This window comes from Thalassophryne amazonica, chromosome 7 (assembly GCF_902500255.1).
Source record: "Thalassophryne amazonica chromosome 7, fThaAma1.1, whole genome shotgun sequence".
Lineage (NCBI taxonomy): Eukaryota > Metazoa > Chordata > Actinopteri > Batrachoidiformes > Batrachoididae > Thalassophryne > Thalassophryne amazonica.
This window is the reverse complement of record NC_047109.1, coordinates 1,120,124-1,138,511: the sequence shown is the minus strand read 5'-3', so window position 1 is coordinate 1,138,511 and position 18,388 is coordinate 1,120,124. Positions and strand designations below refer to the sequence as shown.

The following is an 18,388-nucleotide window of genomic DNA, read 5'->3' as shown; positions in this document are numbered from 1 at the left end:
GTCTCTGTTTGTGTGTGTGTGTTTCTGTCTCTGTTTGTGTGTGTGTGTGTGTCTGTCTCTGTTAGTGTGTGTGTGTGTGTGTGTGTGGTTGTGTGTGTTGTGTGTGTGTGTGTGTGTGTGTGGGTGTGTGTGGTGTGTGTGTGTGTGTTGCTGTTAAAAATGTTACAGTCCACAGATATTTGTTTTATACTCGTGATGGAGCGAAGCAGCAACCAGAGAATCAGTTTTTTCTTTATGAAGAACAACTTCTTCTTTGTCTTTCGGCTGTTCCCCTTATGTCCTCCCTCAGCACATCCATAAACCTCCTCTTTGGTCTCCCTCTTCTCCTCCTGCCTGGTGGCTCCATCCTCAGCATCCTTCTCCCTATATACCCTGGGTCCCTCCTCTGCACATGTTCAAACCATCTCAATCTCGCCTTTCTGACTTTGTCTCCAAACCGTCCCACCTGAGCTGTCCCTCAATGTCCATTCCTAATCTTGTTCATTCTTGTCACTCCCAAAGAGAATTTCAACGTCTTCAGCTCTGCCATCTCCAGCTCTGCCTCCTGTCTTTTTGTTAGTGCCACCGTCTCTAAACCATACAACATAGCTGGTCTCACTACTGTCTGTAAACTTTCTCCTTCACTCTTGCTGATATTCTTTGGTCACAAATCACTCCTGCCACCTTTCTCCACCCACTCCACCCTGCCTGCACTCTCTTCTTCACCTCTCTATCACACTCTCCATTACTTTGAACAGTTGACACCAAATATTTAAACTCATCTACTTTCACCACTTCTACTCCTTGTAACTGCACTAGTCCACTGGGCTCCCTCTCATTCACACACATGGACTCAGTCTTGCTCCTACTGACTTTCATTCCCCTTCTCTCCAAAGCATATCTCTACCTCTCCAGACTAGACTCAACTTGCTCTCTACTCTCACTACAGATCACAATGTCATCTGCAAACATTATAGTCCATGGGGACTCCTGTCTGATCTCATCCGTCAACCTGTCCATCACCACTGCAAACAAGAAAGGACTCAGAGCTGATCCTTGGTGTAATCCCACCTCCACCTTGAATGAGTCTGTCATTCTGACTGTGCATCTCACCGCTGTCACACTATTCTTGTACATGTCCTGCACTACCCTAACATACTTCTCTGCCACTCCAGACTTCATACAATACCACAGCTCTTCTCTTGGCACCCTATCATAAGCTTTTTCTAAGTCCACAAACACACAATGTAATTCTTTCTGGCCTTCTCTGTAGTTCTTCAACAGTATTCTCAGAGCAAACATTGCATCTGTAGTGCTCTTTCTTGGCATGAAACCATATTGCTGCTCACAGATCTTCACCTGTTTTCTAAGCCTAGCTTCTACTACTCTTTCCCATAACTTCATGCTGTGGCTGATCAACTTTATGCCTCTGTAGTTACTGCAGCTCTACGCATCACCATTGTTCTTGAAAATAGGAACCAGCAAACTTCGTCTCCACTCCTCAGGCATCCTCTCACTTTCCAAGATTTTATTAAACAATCTGGTTAGAAACTCTACTGCCATCTCTCCTAGACATTTCCATGCCTCCACTGGAATGTCATCTGGATCAACTGCCTTTCCATTCTTCATCCTCTTCATAACAGCCCTCACTTCTGCTATGAAGGAGTGACATGTTTAGCCGCATGTTCTCCTTGAATTGCTGGCTGTCTGAGTGGTGTCCAAAAAATGAGGTGGGCTTCATAGATAATTGGCAAAGCTTCTGGGGAAAACCTGGTCTTGTTAGGAGAGACGGCATCCATCCCACTTTGGATGGAGCAGCTCTCATTTCTAGAAATCTGGCCAATTTTCTTAAATCCTCCAAACCGTGACTATCCAGGGTTGGGACCAGGAAGCAGAGTTGTAGTCTTACACACCTCTCTGCAGCTTCTCTCCCCCTGCCATCCCCTCATTACCCCATCCCCGTAGAGACGGTGCCTGCTCCCAGACTACCAATAACCAGCAAAAATCTATTTAAGCATAAAAATTCAAAAAGAAAAAATAATATAGCACCTTCAACTGCACCACAGACTAAAACAGTTAAATGTGGTCTATTAAACATTAGGTCTCTCTCTTCTAAGTCCCTGTTAGTAAATTATATAATAATTGATCAACATATTGATTTATTCTGCCTAACAGAAACCTGGTTACAGCAGGATGAATATGTTAGTTTAAATGAGTCAACACCCCCGAGTCACACTAACTGTCAGAATGCTCGTAGCACGGGCCGGGGCGGAGGATTAGCAGCAATCTTCCATTCCAGCTTATTAATTAATCAAAAACCCAGACAGAACTTTAATTCATTTGAAAGCTTGTCTCTTAGTCTTGTCCATCCAAATTGGAAGTCCCAAAAAACCAGTTTTATTTGTTATTATCTATCGTCCACCTGGTCGTTTCTGTGAGTTTCTCTGTGAATTTTCAGACCTTTTGTCTGACTTAGTACTTAGCTCAGATAAGATAATTATAGTGGGCGATTTTAACATCCACACAGATGCTGAGAATGACAGCCTCAACACTGCATTTAATCTATTATTAGACTCTATTGGCTTTGCTCAAAAAGTAAATGAGTCCACCCACCACTTTAATCATATCTTAGATCTTGTTCTGACTTATGGTATGGAAATAGAAGACTTAACAGTATTCCCTGAAAACTCCCTTCTGTCTGATCATTTCTTAATAACATTTACATTTACTCTGATGGACTACCCAGCAGTGGGGAATAAGTTTCATTACACTAGAAGTCTTTCAGAAAGCGCTGTAAACTAGGTTTAAGGATATGATTCCTTCTTTATGTTCTCTAATGCCATATACCAACACAGTGCAGAGTAGCTACCTAAACTCTGTAAGGGAGATAGAGTATCTCGTCAATAGTTTTACATCCTCATTGAAGACAACTTTGGATGCTGTAGCTCCTCTGAAAAAGAGAGCTTTAAATCAGAAGTGTCTGACTCCGTGGTATAACTCACAAACTCGTAGCTTAAAGCAGATAACCCGTAAGTTGGAGAGGAAATGGCGTCTCACTAATATATCGATATCTTTGACTGCTTTCAGTGATGCCGGTATTTGGTTAGACTCTTTCTCTCAGATTGTTCTGTCTGAGTTATTTTCATTAGTTACTTCATCCAAACCATCAACATGTTTATTAGACCCCATTCCTACCAGGCTGCTCAAGGAAGCCCTACCATTATTTAATGCTTCGATCTTAAATATGATCAATCTCTCTTTGTTAGTTGGCTATGTACCACAGGCTTTTAAGGTGGCAGTAATTAAACCATTACTTAAAAAGCCATCACTTGACCCAGCTATCTTAGCTAATTATAGGCCAATCTCCAACCTTCCTTTTCTCTCAAAAATTCTTGAAAGGGTAGTTGTAAAACAGCTAACTGATCATCTGCAGAGGAATGGTCTATTTGAAGAGTTTCAGTCAGGTTTTAGAATTCATCATAGTACAGAAACAGCATTAGTGAAGGTTACAAATGATCTTCTTATGGCCTCGGACAGTGGACTCAACTCTGTGCTTGTTCTGTTAGACCTCAGTGCTGCTTTTGATACTGTTGACCATAAAATTTGATTACAGAGATTAGAGCATGCCATAGGTATTAAAGGCACTGCGCTGCGGTGGTTTGAATCATATTTGTCTAATAGATTACAATTTGTTCATGTAAATGGGGAATCTTCTTCACAGACTAAAGTTAATTATGGAGTTCCACAAGGTTCTGTGCTAGGACCAATTTTATTCACTTTATACATGCTTCCCTTAGGCAGTATTATTAGACGGTATTGCTTAAATTTCATTGTTACACAGATGATACCCAGCTTTATCTATCCATGAAGCCAGAGGACACACACCAATTAGCTAAACTGCAGGATTGTCTTACAGACATAAAGACATGGATGACCTCTAATTTCCTGCTTTTAAACTCAGATAAAACTGAAGTTATTGTACTTGGCCCCACAAATCTTAGAAACATGGTGTCTAACCAGATCCTTACTCTGGATGGCATTACCCTGACCTCTAGTAATACTGTGAGAAATCTTGGAGTCATTTTTGATCAGGATATGTCATTCAAAGCGCATATTAAACAAATATGTAGGACTGCTTTTTTGCATTTATGCAATATCTCTAAAATCAGAAAGGTCTTGTCTCAGAGTGATGCTGAAAAACTAATTCATGCATTTATTTCCTCTAGGCTTGACTATTGTAATTCATTATTATCAGGTTGTCCTAAAAGTTCCCTAAAAAGCCTTCAGTAATTCAAAATGCTGCAGCTAGAGTACTGACGGGGACTAGAAGGAGAGAGCATATCTCACCCATATTGGCCTCTCTTCATTGGCTTCCTGTTAATTCTAGAATAGAATTTAAAATTCTTCTTCTTACTTATAAGGTTTTGAATAATCAGGTCCCATCTTATCTTAGGGACCTCATAGTACCATATCACCCCAATAGAGCGCTTCGCTCTCAGACTGCAGGCTTACTTGTAGTTCCTAGGGTTTGTAAGAGTAGAATGGGAGGCAGAGCCTTCAGCTTTCAGGCTCCTCTCCTGTGGAACCAGCTCCCAATTCCAATCAGGGAGACAGACACCCTCTCTACTTTTAAGATTAGGCTTAAAACTTTCCTTTTTGCTAAAGCTTATAGTTAGGGCTGGATCAGGTGACCCTGAACCATCCCTTAGTTATGCTGCTATAGACGTAGACTGCTGGGGGGTTCCCATGATGCACTGTTTCTTTCTCTTTTTGCTCTGTATGCACCACTCTGCATTTAATCATTAGTGATCGATCTCTGCTCCCCTCCACAGCATGTCTTTTTCCTGGTTCTCTCCCTCAGCCCCAACCAGTCCCAGCAGAAGACTGCCCCTCCCTGAGCCTGGTTCTGCTGGAGGTTTCTTCCTGTTAAAAGGGAGTTTTTCCTTCCCACTGTCCGCCAAGTGCTTGCTCACAGGGGGTCGTTTTGACCGTTGGGGTTTTACATAATTATTGTATGGCCTTGCCTTACAATATAAAGCGCCTTGGGGCAACTGTTTGTTGTGATTTGGCGCTATATAAAAAAAATTGATTGATTGATGATTGATTGAACTGAACCTCCGTGTTAAACGGGCCCAGGGGTTAAACTGCTAACGCTTAGTGTATCAATAATATCTGACAATCTGTTCTTGTGAAAAGAGTTCTTTCTCTCTCTCATTCTGCCCCCAAAGTCCACAGCCAGTGTGTGACATGCCCACACATAAGATGCGCTGTATGCAGATAAAAAAAAGCCCTCAAATTAAATTTTTAAAAAAGGTGAAACTGACAGAAAATTTGAAACTGACAGTCGAGATAAATCCATGTTTTCTGACCTGAAAAAAAGAAACATAGAAAATGGGTTATTTTATTGATTTGTGTTTGAGGAATGAAGTCCGTGCTCATAATGAATACTACGAATCCTTATTTCATCTAATCTCAGTGATGTCATCTTTCAGTGGGTACTCTCCCACTGTGGTGTGGGAGAGTACCCTTTCTCAAAACCACAGTACTGATAAGAATACCTGTAAAGTACTGGACTGATAAGCAATCCATTAACCATTGTAGTAGTACCATTAAAATCTTAACAATACACATCTCTACATTCCATTTACTTGAATGAAACAAGTTCTTACATTAATTTTATTTTGGAGAGACTTTTTTACTGCACTTTAAAAAACATATTTCCAGTTAAGACTGGACTTCTTGTTGTTGCGTAATAATGTCCAGCAGTGTATATTCTGTTTTAAAGAGAAGATAACTGAATAAAATATTGTAATGCAAGAGCAATATGAGATTTCTGACATCCGCCAATCCATATCCAGATCACCTCCAAAATTCAGTGGAGTCTTCCATATCTGAATGTCTATCTGTGGTACAAATTTGGTGAAATCCACAAACTACTTTTGAAGTAATCCTTCAAAGCCTATATAAAGTGAAATTTTGAACCAGAATCTGAATCCGGATTCAGATCATTTCCAAAATTTAGTCTTCCATGGCCCAATATGTATCCGTGGTGAAAATTTCGTCAGACAGACAGACTAATAAATAAACGTCAATGACTTTATTACGTCCTTGGTGGACTTTATAAATGACAGGTTTTTCAAATTTAATTTGTTGTTAGAATCAAAGACTAAAAATAATAGATAAAGCAAAAAAAAAAAAAAAAATCAATAGATTAATCAAAAAATTTAATCGATAGATTAATCAATAGAAAATAATCTAAATGACCAAACATCTGTGTGAGCGCCACAAAACGTATCCTGAGGTGTTTTTAGTTTTTATCTTCTCTGTAGTATTTCATTGTTTTTTGTGTCTTCGGTCAGAAAATTCTCTGTGTTGATCTTCTGTGTTTAAAGAAAAAAATGACACCAAACTATTTTTCCACATACAGCTGAAAGAGTTGATCAATGAATGATGAGGACATCGACAGAGAACCAATCAATTGGCTTCATAATCACTGAAGCTATTTATCAAGAAAACACTCAGAACGTCGGCTTTCATCTGAACGTTGACTCTCTGATTTTAACTCAAGTGTTCAACACTAATGACGATCAGTTATGAAGAAGATCCATTTTTCGCAAACTAAACTTTTATTTTGAAGATTCCGAAACCCATTCTTGCTTTGGGGATGAATTCCCGTTTGACTTTTCATTTCTTTATACCAGTTTATGTTGATTTTGCTTCTGATTAAAACTCTGGTTCATATTTTTGAAACTCTGTAAATAATGTGACACAAATCAGAGAACAAAAACATTTGGACTTAAAATCAACCAGATTTCACTCAGATCCTTTTTTCTTGGAACACTTGGATGAGGTGAAACCGGAACGTCCCCCGTGATGATCATTATGTTGTCTGAATCCTGCCATCATCATTAAAGCCGAAAACCAGCTCAGACCGGTTTTGACTGAGTCACAGCTTTAAAGACGGACTCTGTGTTTGGTGACAGGGCGAGCTGGGCGTCGACAGCACCGTCCCAGGACCCAAAGGAGACGTGGGAAATCCAGGTTTACCGGTAAGAAACATCCACAGCACCAATCCTGGTCCAAAGGCTTCAACTCAAGTTGACAAACGCAAACTGGACCCACGTGGACAAAGTGTTGGTGCCTGAATTTGCTGAGTGTAAAATGTTATTTGTTGTGTTGATGGTCTGTGACACGCCCACAGGGTGCACCTGGACAGGACGGTCTGCCCGGTGAGAGCGGCGTCAACGGAAACCCGGTGAGGTTTTTAGCTCCGTTTTCTTTCCTTTCAAAGTTTACCAGTGCAACACGCTCATAAAAAGTCCAGTCAGCGAAGCCACAATAACGGCCGCGGGAACCAGATGATCTGTTACACCGAATGCGGCGGGCGTCAGTGTGACCCGCCACTCAGTTTCCATAAGCTAGTTTTCATGCATTGTCACGTAACTGAAGGCGTCGTCGCTTTCAGCTTTTTACAGAATTGAAAAAAATCTACTTTGTGTTGAAATCGAGTGACTTTATTTATTTATGTTGTTTTTTTTTTATGACCCACAAACAAAGATTTGGGGGAAATGTCTGTGTTGGGATTTGGCATGAATTTTACACCAGCTGTCCTTCCTGATGCAAGTCCAGTTCTACTTGGACAAACAGGCTCACAGCTGCTGGTCGCCCCAAACGGTCTCCAGCCAGGTTCTAATCAGGATCGACTTGGGTTCAGTTCTGAGAGCTGACCGAGCGCGCGGCTGCTGCATCCTCATTTCTGAACGATATCACGAACTTCCTGCTCATTTTAGTGCTGCTCGAGTTTGACAAACCCACTAGGAACATGGAGACAGATGGATGGACCTATCTCTATATGTCGATATATAGAGATATGTTAGTTGAAATCTTTGCATCGCACATTTCTTGGGGGACTGATTTGATCCGTGAGATCTAGCAGATGATACGGAGAAAGCGCTCGTGCGCATTCTCAGTGTTCAAACATCCCGCTGCATTCAGTGGAACCTGGGAATTTAGTATTTCCAACTTTCAAAATGGAAAAGTTGATTGAATGAGGCAGTAAAAAAAAAAAGTGAGTCCGCCCACTTATTTGGCAAATCAGAGTCAAAGGTTGTGACTGTGACGAGCGTTGGTAGTGACGACGCACACAGCAGACCCAGCAAAACTCTCATGTGAAATTTGTCACGACTAAGTTGGACTTTTTCCCAACAGGATCTCTGCTGACTGATTCGTCCGTCATTTTCTTTCTAGTTTTACAGGGTTTTTTTGTTTGTTTTTTTTGCCCTCTCACCCACAGTTGAAGGTTGTCTGTGTTTGTTCAGCTGCATGACGCCACCACCAGCATATGTACCATGGCGGTGCTGAGCGGCATGCTGGGAAACTGAGTTCCTGTATTTTAACTGACTGAAAATCCTAAATTGTTTCCAGTAAAAGTGAATTTTGATCATATTATTACAGAGTGATGCCAGTTTGAAGTAACGTCAGAGTGTTTGAAGCGTACAGTCTTTTCTCGTTTGTGGCAGCTGAGCTGTGTATTAGTGTTTTAGTACTGCAGTCATGAAGTAACTCATTCATTCTGTATATCTGCTGTTTTGTGGTGTTTAGGGTCCTAAAGGAAGTCCAGGTCCACCTGGTGTGAAGGTAAGAACCTAAATCAAACCCAAACCAGGTTTCTCCTCCTCTTTCTGTCGGCAGTTTGACCTCTTCAGTCTGAGGTCAGGGAGGAAAAAAAAAGAAAAGAAAAAACAGTCTGGAAATGAATCATTTATTACATTTAAATTTATCCAGGGTCATGATGCTGAAATTGTTTACTCAATGTTTATGTTAGTATTTTATCTACAGGTATTTATTTATTTTTAATGATCATTTGGGCTGCCGACACCTGAGTTCACAATTTCCTTCTTTCTTGTTGTATGTGGTGGTGTGTATCAGCCCTCTGAGGCCGCTCGTTTGATGCCTGTGCTGATGATGCTGGGTTTTTTTTTTTAAACTTATTGTATTTGTCTGCAGGGTCCAGCTGGAGGACCAGGATCTGCAGGAGCCAAAGGAGATCCAGGTCCTTCTGGTCCACAGGTGAGTGTCGACACCGCCCAGGTTTGGTTAAAAGCAGTGGTTCTCAAACTGTCTGTGTTTGTTACAAAACCTCAGAATTAGTGCATTATTCAACATTAAAAGATATATGTTATATTTTAACTTTGTGCAAATGACAGAATTGACATTAATGGAGTTATTCTATCGGTATTAATGTTATTTATAAATCAAAACCATAAGTCAGCATGACTTTATTTTTCAAGACCTTCGCCTGACCGGAGGGTTGTGATTGATACAGAGTTGGCTTTATGGCTGCTCTCATGGTGCCTCTGTGCTGGGAGCTCTGTAGTAAACAAGCGCTTCCAACAGGGGCAGAATGTTCAAAGACGAAAGTGTGGTCTCATTGTTTGGGTCTGTTGTTACTTTTAATATTACTAGAAGCTATTGTGGCATTAAAACTTAAATTAAGCGCACCACAGCAGCATGGGCTGCAAGCTGATGCGTTCACTGCATGTCCGTCATTTCAAAGCATCACCGATTATCGCCTCGTTTCTGCTTAAAACTGACTTTAGAATGATTTAAGAGGTTTTACTTTGTCATCTGATGGTTAATAATCACACTAATCCATTTAATTTATCTGGGTGAAGAGAATGTCTGAGACGAGCTGTTCTGGTCGTAAATGACGCATACACAGTGGAGGCAGGGTGGACCGTTGGGTCTGAGAAACCAGCAGAGCTGATTTCACTCTATAATAGAGTATATTTTACTCTATTTAGACTGGGACCAAATGTTATCTTGGCAGAGTTAATTTTACTCAGCAAAATTTACTGTGTGCTCTCCAAGATCTTTTCATTCATGCTGATTTGTTGATTCTGAACACATCACAAACCCACATGTATCACACAAACCAGAACCAAACGACATCAAGACAAGCACACTGATGAACAACATGTGGAGTGTTTAACCAATCAGATCACTCAGCTGAAATGACCTGCTGGTCTCAAAGTCTCTATGTCGTTCTGACCTTTGACCCCACCATAAGGTGTTGTTCCCTGTACAGCTTTGCTCCTAAACCGGTTCTTGTTGTTTCCACAGGGTTCCAGGGGGGGCAGAGGTGTCCCTGGACCCAAAGGGATTTCTGGTCTTCCTGGGATTCAGGTAAGTTTGTCACTTTATTATTTCCTACTTGCCACAAACGCACCACAAACCACGCTGACCTCAGACCAGCCTGCGACTGTGAAACCTGTGCGTTGAGAGAGGTTGTGGGTTTGATATCTGACTGTGGGAAATGCTGACCGTCACTGAGGTCTGGAACAGATCCGGGTTCATTTTCAGCTGAAAACCTTCAGTTGGTAAAAGTTGTTTGACGTTGACAGAAGCTCAGAAAATGCAGCTGAAGAAAAAAAAAAACGTTTAAAAATCACAGGTTGTGATTTCAGTTTTTACCATCTCTACGTCTGTGCGATTTATAGCTGTGGCCCCGCCCACATGCTTATTTATAAGCGGTGCATGACGCTCATCAAACGTCACCAACTCCAACAAACCAACTCTGAGCTCAAAAACAAAGCAGGAGTTAAATCCTGTTCCTGCCCCCTGCAGGCAGCACTGGTCATGACAACCACAGTACGACCGTGTTGGAGCTGAAAGTCTGACGTTTGTCCAGTAGGTGGCAGTACTCAGGAATCCGGATCCATACCTTAGCGGAGCAGCTTTGATCGTTGAGGCGCCGTAGTGTCGTAAGTGATGTTCCCTCTCAGTGTAAAGAGTACGCCTCATCTGAGTCTCCACAAAGACTTTGACCTTCTTTCTTCTGCAAACTTATCAGGAGGATCACTGAAATCTGTCCAATGACCTCATGACTTCATAAACTCCTCCCCCAACTTATGAAGTACTTATGCTGCAAATATGGACCTCACATGGTTCAGGTCCACTGAGATAACAGATCCCAGAAGATCACGTTCCTCTCATCAGTCAGCAAATATATGCAAAGAAAGTCCCTCAGATATTCCACATCCTAAGAACTCCGTGTTGTCAGTAACACATGACTAAAGCACGATTCTGACGGGATCAATTTGACACGACGAGCTGCAGTCACACAACTAATAACACAGTTTATCAGTTAGTTTAGTCCCATCTGAGTGCACCGCGTTAGACATTATGGTGCAGAGACAAAAACACACAGGCAGAGACACACACACACAGAGACACTCAGACACACACAGAGACACTCAGACACACTCAGACACAGACACACACAGAGACACTCAGACACACACACACACAGAGAGACAGACACAGACACACACAGAGACACTCAGACACACACACACAGAGAGAGACACAGAGACACTCAGACAGAGACACTCAGACACAGACACATTCAGAGACACACAGACACACACAGAGACACTCAGACACACACACACACAGACACACACAGATACACACACACACAGGCACATACACAGAGACACAGACACACACACAGAGACAGATACACACACACAGAGACAGATACACTCAGACACGCACAGATACACACAAGCACATACACAGAGACACTCAGACACACACACACACACACACAGAGACACTCAGACACACACAGAGACACAAACACACACACCCACAGAGCCACACACACACACAGAGACACACACACACACAGAGACGCACACACACACACAGAGAGACAGACACACACAGAGAGACAGACACACACAGAGAGACAGACACACACACACACACAGAGAGACACAGATACACACAGGCACATACACAGAGACACTCAGACACACACAGAGACACATAGACACACACACACAATTTGGTAAGATTGTAATTCACGTCGGCAGTAATGACACCCGGTTACGCCAATCGGAGGTCACTAAAATTAACATTAAATCGGTGTGTAACTTTGCCAAAACAATGTCGGACTCTGTAGTTTTCTCTGGGCCCCTCCCCAATCGGACCGGGAGTGACATGTTTAGCCGCATGTTCTCCTTGAATTGTTGGCTGTCTGAGTGGTGTCCAAAAAATGAGGTGGGCTTCATAGATAATTGGCAAAGCTTCTGGGGAAAACCTGGTCTTGTTAGGAGAGACGGCATCCATCCCACTTTGGATGGAGCAGCGCTCATTTCTAGAAATCTGGCCAATTTTCTTAAATCCTCCAAACCGTGACTATCCAGGGTTGGGACCAGGAAGCAGAGTTGTAGTCTTACACACCTCTCTGCAGCTTCTCTCCCCCTGCCATCCCCTCATTACCCCATTCCCTCTGTGAATTTTCAGACCTTTTGTCTGACTTAGTGCTTAGCTCAGATAAGCTAATTATAGTGGGCGATTTTAACATCCACATAGATGCTGAGAATGACAGCCTCAACACTGCATTTAATCTATTATTAGACTCAGTTGGCTTCGCTCAAAATGTAAATGAGTCCACCCACCACTTTAATCATACCCCCTTCTGTCTGATCATTTCTTAATAATATTTACATTTACTTTAATGGACTACCCAGCAGTGGGGAATAAGTTTCATTACAGTAGAAGTCTTTCGGAAAGCGCTGTAACTAGGTTTAAGGATATGATTCCTTCTTTATGTTCTCCAATGCCATATACCAACACAGTGCACAGTAGCTACCTAAACTCTGTGAGTGAGATAGAGTATCTCGTCAGTAGTTTTACATCCTCATTGAGCACAACTTTGGATGCTGTAACTCCTCTGAAAAAGAGAGCCTTAAATCAGAAGTGCCTGACTCCGTGGTATAACTCACAAACTCGCAGCTTAAAGCAGATAACCCGTAAGTTGGAGAGGAAATGGCGTCTCACTAATTTAGAAGATCGTCACTTAGCCTGGAAAAAGAGTCTGTTGCTCTATAAAAAAGCCCTCTGTAAAGCTAGGACATCTTACTACTCATCACTAATTGAAGAAAATAAGAACAACCCCAGGTTTCTTTTCAGCACTGTAGCCAGGCTGACAAAGAGTCAGAGCTCTATTGAGCCGAGTATTCCTTTAACTTTAACTAGTAATGACTTCATGACTTTCTTTGCTAATAAAATTTTAACTATTAGAGAAAAAATTACTCATAACCATCCCAAAGACATATCGTTATCTTTGGCTGCTTTCAGTAATGCTGGTATTTGGTTAGACTCTTTCTCTCCGATTGTTCTGTCTGAGTTATTTTCATTAGTTACTCCCTCCAAATCATCAACATGTCTATTAGACCCCATTCCTACCAGGCTGCTCAAGGAAGCCCTACCATTAATTAATGCTTCGATCTTAAATATGATCAATCTATCTTTATTAGTTGGCTATATACCACAGGCTTTTAAGGTGGCAGTAATTAAACCATTACTTAAAAAGCCATCACTTGACCCAGCTATCTTAGCTAATTATAGACCAATCTCCAACCTTCCTTTTCTCTCAAAAATTCTTGAAAGGGTAGTTGTAAAACAGCTAACTGATCATCTGCAGAGGAATGGTCTATTTGAAGAGTTTCAGTCAGGTTTTAGAATTCATCATAGTACAGAAACAGCATTAGTGAAGGTTACAAATGATCTTCTTATGGCCTCAGACAGTGGACTCATCTCTGTGCTTGTTCTGTTAGACCTCAGTGCTGCTTTTGATACTGTTGACCATAAAATTTTATTACAGAGATTAGAGCATGCCATAGGTATTAAAGGCACTGCGCTGCAGTGGTTTGAATCATATTTATCTACTAGATTACAATTTGTTCATGTAAATGGGGAGTCTTCTTCACAGACTAAAGTTAATTATGGAGTTCCACAAGGTTCTGTGCTAGGACCGATTTTATTCACGTTATACAAGCTTCCCTTAGGCAGTATTATTAGAAAGCATTGCATAAATTTTCATTGTTACGCAGATGATACCCAGCTTTATCTATCCATGAAGCCAGAGGACACACACCAAGTAGTTAAACTGCAGGATTGTCTTACAGACATAAAGACATGGATGACCTCTAATTTCCTGCTTTTAAATTCAGATAAAACTGAAGTTATTGTACTTGGCCCCACAAATCTTACAAACATGGTGTCTAACCAGATCCTTACCCTGAACTCTAGTAATACTGTGAGAAATCTTGGAGTCATTTTTGATCAGGATATGTCATTCAAAGCGCATATTAAACAAATATGTAGGACTGCTTTTTTGCATTTGTGCAATATCTCTAAAATTAGAAAGGTCTTGTCTCAGAGTGATGCTGAAAAACTAATTCATGCATTTATTTCCTCTAGGCTGGACTATTGTAATTCATTATCAGGTTGTCCTAAAAGTTCCCTAAAAAGCCTTCAGTTAATTCAAAATGCTGCAGCTAGAGTACTGATGGGGACTAGAAGGAGAGAGCATATTTCACCCATATTGGCCTCTCTTCATTGGCTTCCTGTTAATTCTAGAATAGAATTTAAAATTCTTCTTCTTACTTATAAGGTTTTGAATAATCAGGTCCCATCTTATCTTAGGGACCTCATAGTACCATATCACCCCAATAGAGCGCTTCGCTCTCAGACTGCAGGCTTACTTGTAGTTCCTAGGGTTTGTAAGAGTAGAATGGGAGGCAGAGCCTTCAGCTTTCAGGCTCCTCTCCTGTGGAACCAGCTCCCAATTCGGATCAGGGAGACAGACACCCTCTCTACTTTTAAGATTAGGCTTAAAACTTTCCTTTTTGCTAAAGCTTATAGTTAGGGCTGGATCAGGTGACCCTGAACCATCCCTTAGTTATGCTGCTATAGACTTAGACTGCTGGGGGGTTCCCATGATGCACTGAGTGTTTCTTTCTCTTTTTGCTCTGTATGCACCACTCTGTATTTAATCATTAGTGATCGATCTCTGCTCCCCTCCACAGCATGTCTTTTTCCTGGTTCTCTCCCTCAGCCCCAACCAGTCCCAGCAGAAGACTGCCCCTCCCTGAGCCTGGTTCTGCTGGAGGTTTCTTCCTGTTGAAAGGGAGTTTTTCCTTCCCACTGTCGCCAAGTGCTTGCTCACAGGGGGTCGTTTTTACCGTTGGGGTTTTTCTGTAATTATTGTATGGCTTTTGCCTTACAATATAATGCGCCTTGGGGCGACTGTATGTTGTGATTTGGCGCTATATAAATAAAATTGATTGACACAGAGACACACACACACAGAGACACAGACACACACAGACAGACAGACACATACACACAGACACACATAGACACACAGAGACACAAACACACACACAGAGACACACACACACACAGAGACACGGACACATAGACACAGAGACACAGACACACACAGACAGACAAACAGACACATACACAAAGACACACATAGACACACAGAGACACACACACACAGAGACACAGACAGACACACAGAGACACACGCACACAGAGACACAGACACATACACGCACACAGAGACACAGACACATACACACACACACAGAGACACCCCCACACGCAGACACACAAAGAGACACAAACACACACACACACACACACACAGAGACACCCCACACACAGAGAGACACAAACAGAGACACCCCCACACGCAGACACACAGAGAGACACACACACACACACACACACACACACACAGAGAGACACAGACACATACACACACACAGAGACACAGACACAGACAGACACACAGATACATCCAGGATGTCTCTGTACATTGCTGCATTCATCTTTCCCTCAATCCTGACTAGTCTCCCAGTTCCTGCTGCTGACAAACATCCCCACAGCATGATGCTGCCACCACCATGCTTCACTGTAGGGATGGTGCCTGGTTTCCTCCAAACATGACGCCAAAGAGTTCAGTCTTTGTCTCATCAGCAGTGTTGGCAAAGTAACTTTGAAAAGTTACTTTAGTTACTTTTTATAGTTATATTTTACTTTATACAGTTACTTCATTAGCAGCTGCTGAATGTAATTAATAAAGTAACTCATAATCTAACTTGGTTATTTTTAAGATTTAATACTCAGCCCCAACCAGTCCCAGCAGAAGACTGCCCCTCCCTGAGCCTGGTTCTGCTGGAGGTTTCTTCCTGTTAAAAGGGAGTTTTTCCTTCCCACTGTAGCCAAGTGCTTGCTCACAGGGGGTCGTTTTGACCGTTGGGGTTTTACATAATTATTGTATGGCCTTGCCTTACAATATAAAGCGCCTTGGGGCAACTGTTTGTTGTGATTTGGCGCTATATAAAAAAATTGATTGATTGATTGATTGATTAAGAGTAACCAAGTTAGATTACTAGTTACCTTATTAGTTATATTACTTATTAGTTGCAAGTTATTGGCAGATTCTAATAAAGTAATTGCATAAAGCTGCTAATGAAGTAACTAAAAAAGTAACTTGTCAAAGTTACTTTCACAACACTGCTCATAAGACCAGACAGTTTTATTTCTCCTGGTCTGAGAGTCCTTCAGCTGCCTTTTGTCAAACTCCAGGTGGGCTGCCATGAGCCTTTTACTAAGGAGTGGCTTCAGTTTGGCCAATCTACCATACAGGCCTGAATGGTGGATTGCTGCAGAGATGGTTGTCCTTCTGGAAGGTTCTCCTCTCTCCACAGAGGAATGCTGGAGCTCTGACAGAGTGACCATCAGGTTCTTGCTCACCTCCCTGGCTGATTGGGGTCCTTCTCCCCTGATCCCTCAGTTTAGACGGGCGGCCAGCTCTAGGAAGAGTCCTGGTGGATCTGAACTTCTTCCATTTACAGATAATGGAGGCCACTGTGCTCATTGAGACCTTCAAAGCAGCAGAAATGTTTCTGTACCCTTCCCCCAGATTTGTGCCTGGAGACAATCCTGTCTGAAGTCTACAGACAATTCATTTGACTTCATGCTTGGTTTGTGCTCTGATTGTCAACTGTGAGACCTTATATGTAGACAGGTGTGTGTCTTTCCAAATCATGTCCAATCAACTGAATTTACCCCAGGTGGACTCCAATTAAGCTGTAGAAACATCTCAAGGATGATCAGTGGAAACAGGAGGCACGTGAGCTCAATTTGAGGTTCATGGCAAAGGCTGTGAATACTTATGTACGTGTCATTTCTTTTTTCTTTTCTAAGTTTGAAAAAAAGAAAAAAAAAAGAAAAAAGTTTTTTCATGTTGTCATTATGGGTTATTGTGTGTATAATTTTGAGGGGGAAAAATTAATTTAATCCATTTTGGAATAAGGCTGTAACATAACAAAATGTGGAAAAAGTGAAGCACCGTGAATACTTTCTGGATGCAGTGTACACTCACGCATGCACACACACACTGGGTTGTGAGCTCAGTGACAGTTTTTGGTTTCCTGCTGTTCCTGCAGGGTGGACCTGGACCTGTTGGAAATCCAGGATTACCTGGACGTGGAGGTTCTCCTGGACAGAAGGTGTGTGACATCATCAGTTACAAAACTTCAAGGGTTGTAAAACTGACCTCCTTTCAGTTATGCAGTTTAAGGCATGAAATGTTAAATCTTTAAAAAAAAATTTTTGATTGTAATTTTTGCCGTCTCACTTCTTCATCTTTTCAGAAAAACTGAGTTTAACTTGAAAGTACTTACTTTTTAGCTTTGTGTAAATAAAACTCATTCATGAAGGATTAGAACATTCAATGAGAACGCTAAAAAAACTAAAGTCGATATCCAGTTTACACCACTAAACAGTAATACAAATACAACACTTTTGCATAAGTAAAAGCTTGTAAAGGCCCACCCCTTTAAACAAAACATAAAAATTATACATATGTATATAAAATTATACATATACCCATCCATCCATTTTCTTCCGCTTTATCTGGGAAGCGGATTATACATATAATTTTATATTATATGTATAATATAAAATTATACATATACCCATCCATCCATATACCCATGATAATTAATACAAAGTATAAATTAATCCCTGAACTAAAATTTCAAAAACACAAACATGCAAACAGCAGCGCACCAAAAACAAAACAAAATCAATTAACCTAATTCATCACACCACAGCAACTAATCAGATCATTTTTATAGAGCCTTTTAAAGCCAACCAAATTACAGAGTGATTTTATGTTATCCGGGCACAAATTCCGAATATTTACACCTTTAACAGAAACACAGTGACTTTTCATGGTAGTGTGAATCTTTGATTTCTGAAATAATAATGTTCCTCGTAAACTGTAACTGGAGTCCCTCATTCTAAATAGGTCCTGGACGTGTTGTGGCAGAAGTGTAATTTTTACTTTAAACATAATTTGTATTATGTTATAATCAATCAAGTCCCAAAATTTTAAAATATGCTAACAGACAAACAATGGATTAGTTGGCTCACGATAAGTTTTCTTGCTAATAATTCTTATAGCTTTCTTTTGAAGTAAAAATATAGGATTTGTATTAATTTTGTAGGTGGTTCCCCAAACTTCAATACA

The 18,388-nt window shown here is 41.2% G+C and overlaps 1 protein-coding gene across 1 annotated transcript in view; it reads left to right on the top strand.

The window, feature by feature from the left end:
- The window catches only part of col6a4a (collagen, type VI, alpha 4a), a 144,253-nt gene that overhangs the window by 73,871 nt on the left and 51,994 nt on the right, over positions 1 to 18,388 (top strand). The window contains exons 18-23 of the mRNA XM_034173480.1: positions 6,963 to 7,028; positions 7,181 to 7,234; positions 8,581 to 8,616; positions 8,986 to 9,048; positions 10,102 to 10,164; positions 17,301 to 17,363. Coding sequence (XP_034029371.1) covers positions 6,963 to 7,028; positions 7,181 to 7,234; positions 8,581 to 8,616; positions 8,986 to 9,048; positions 10,102 to 10,164; positions 17,301 to 17,363 — 345 coding nt within the window. The remainder of the gene's footprint in view (positions 1 to 6,962; positions 7,029 to 7,180; positions 7,235 to 8,580; positions 8,617 to 8,985; positions 9,049 to 10,101; positions 10,165 to 17,300; positions 17,364 to 18,388) is intronic.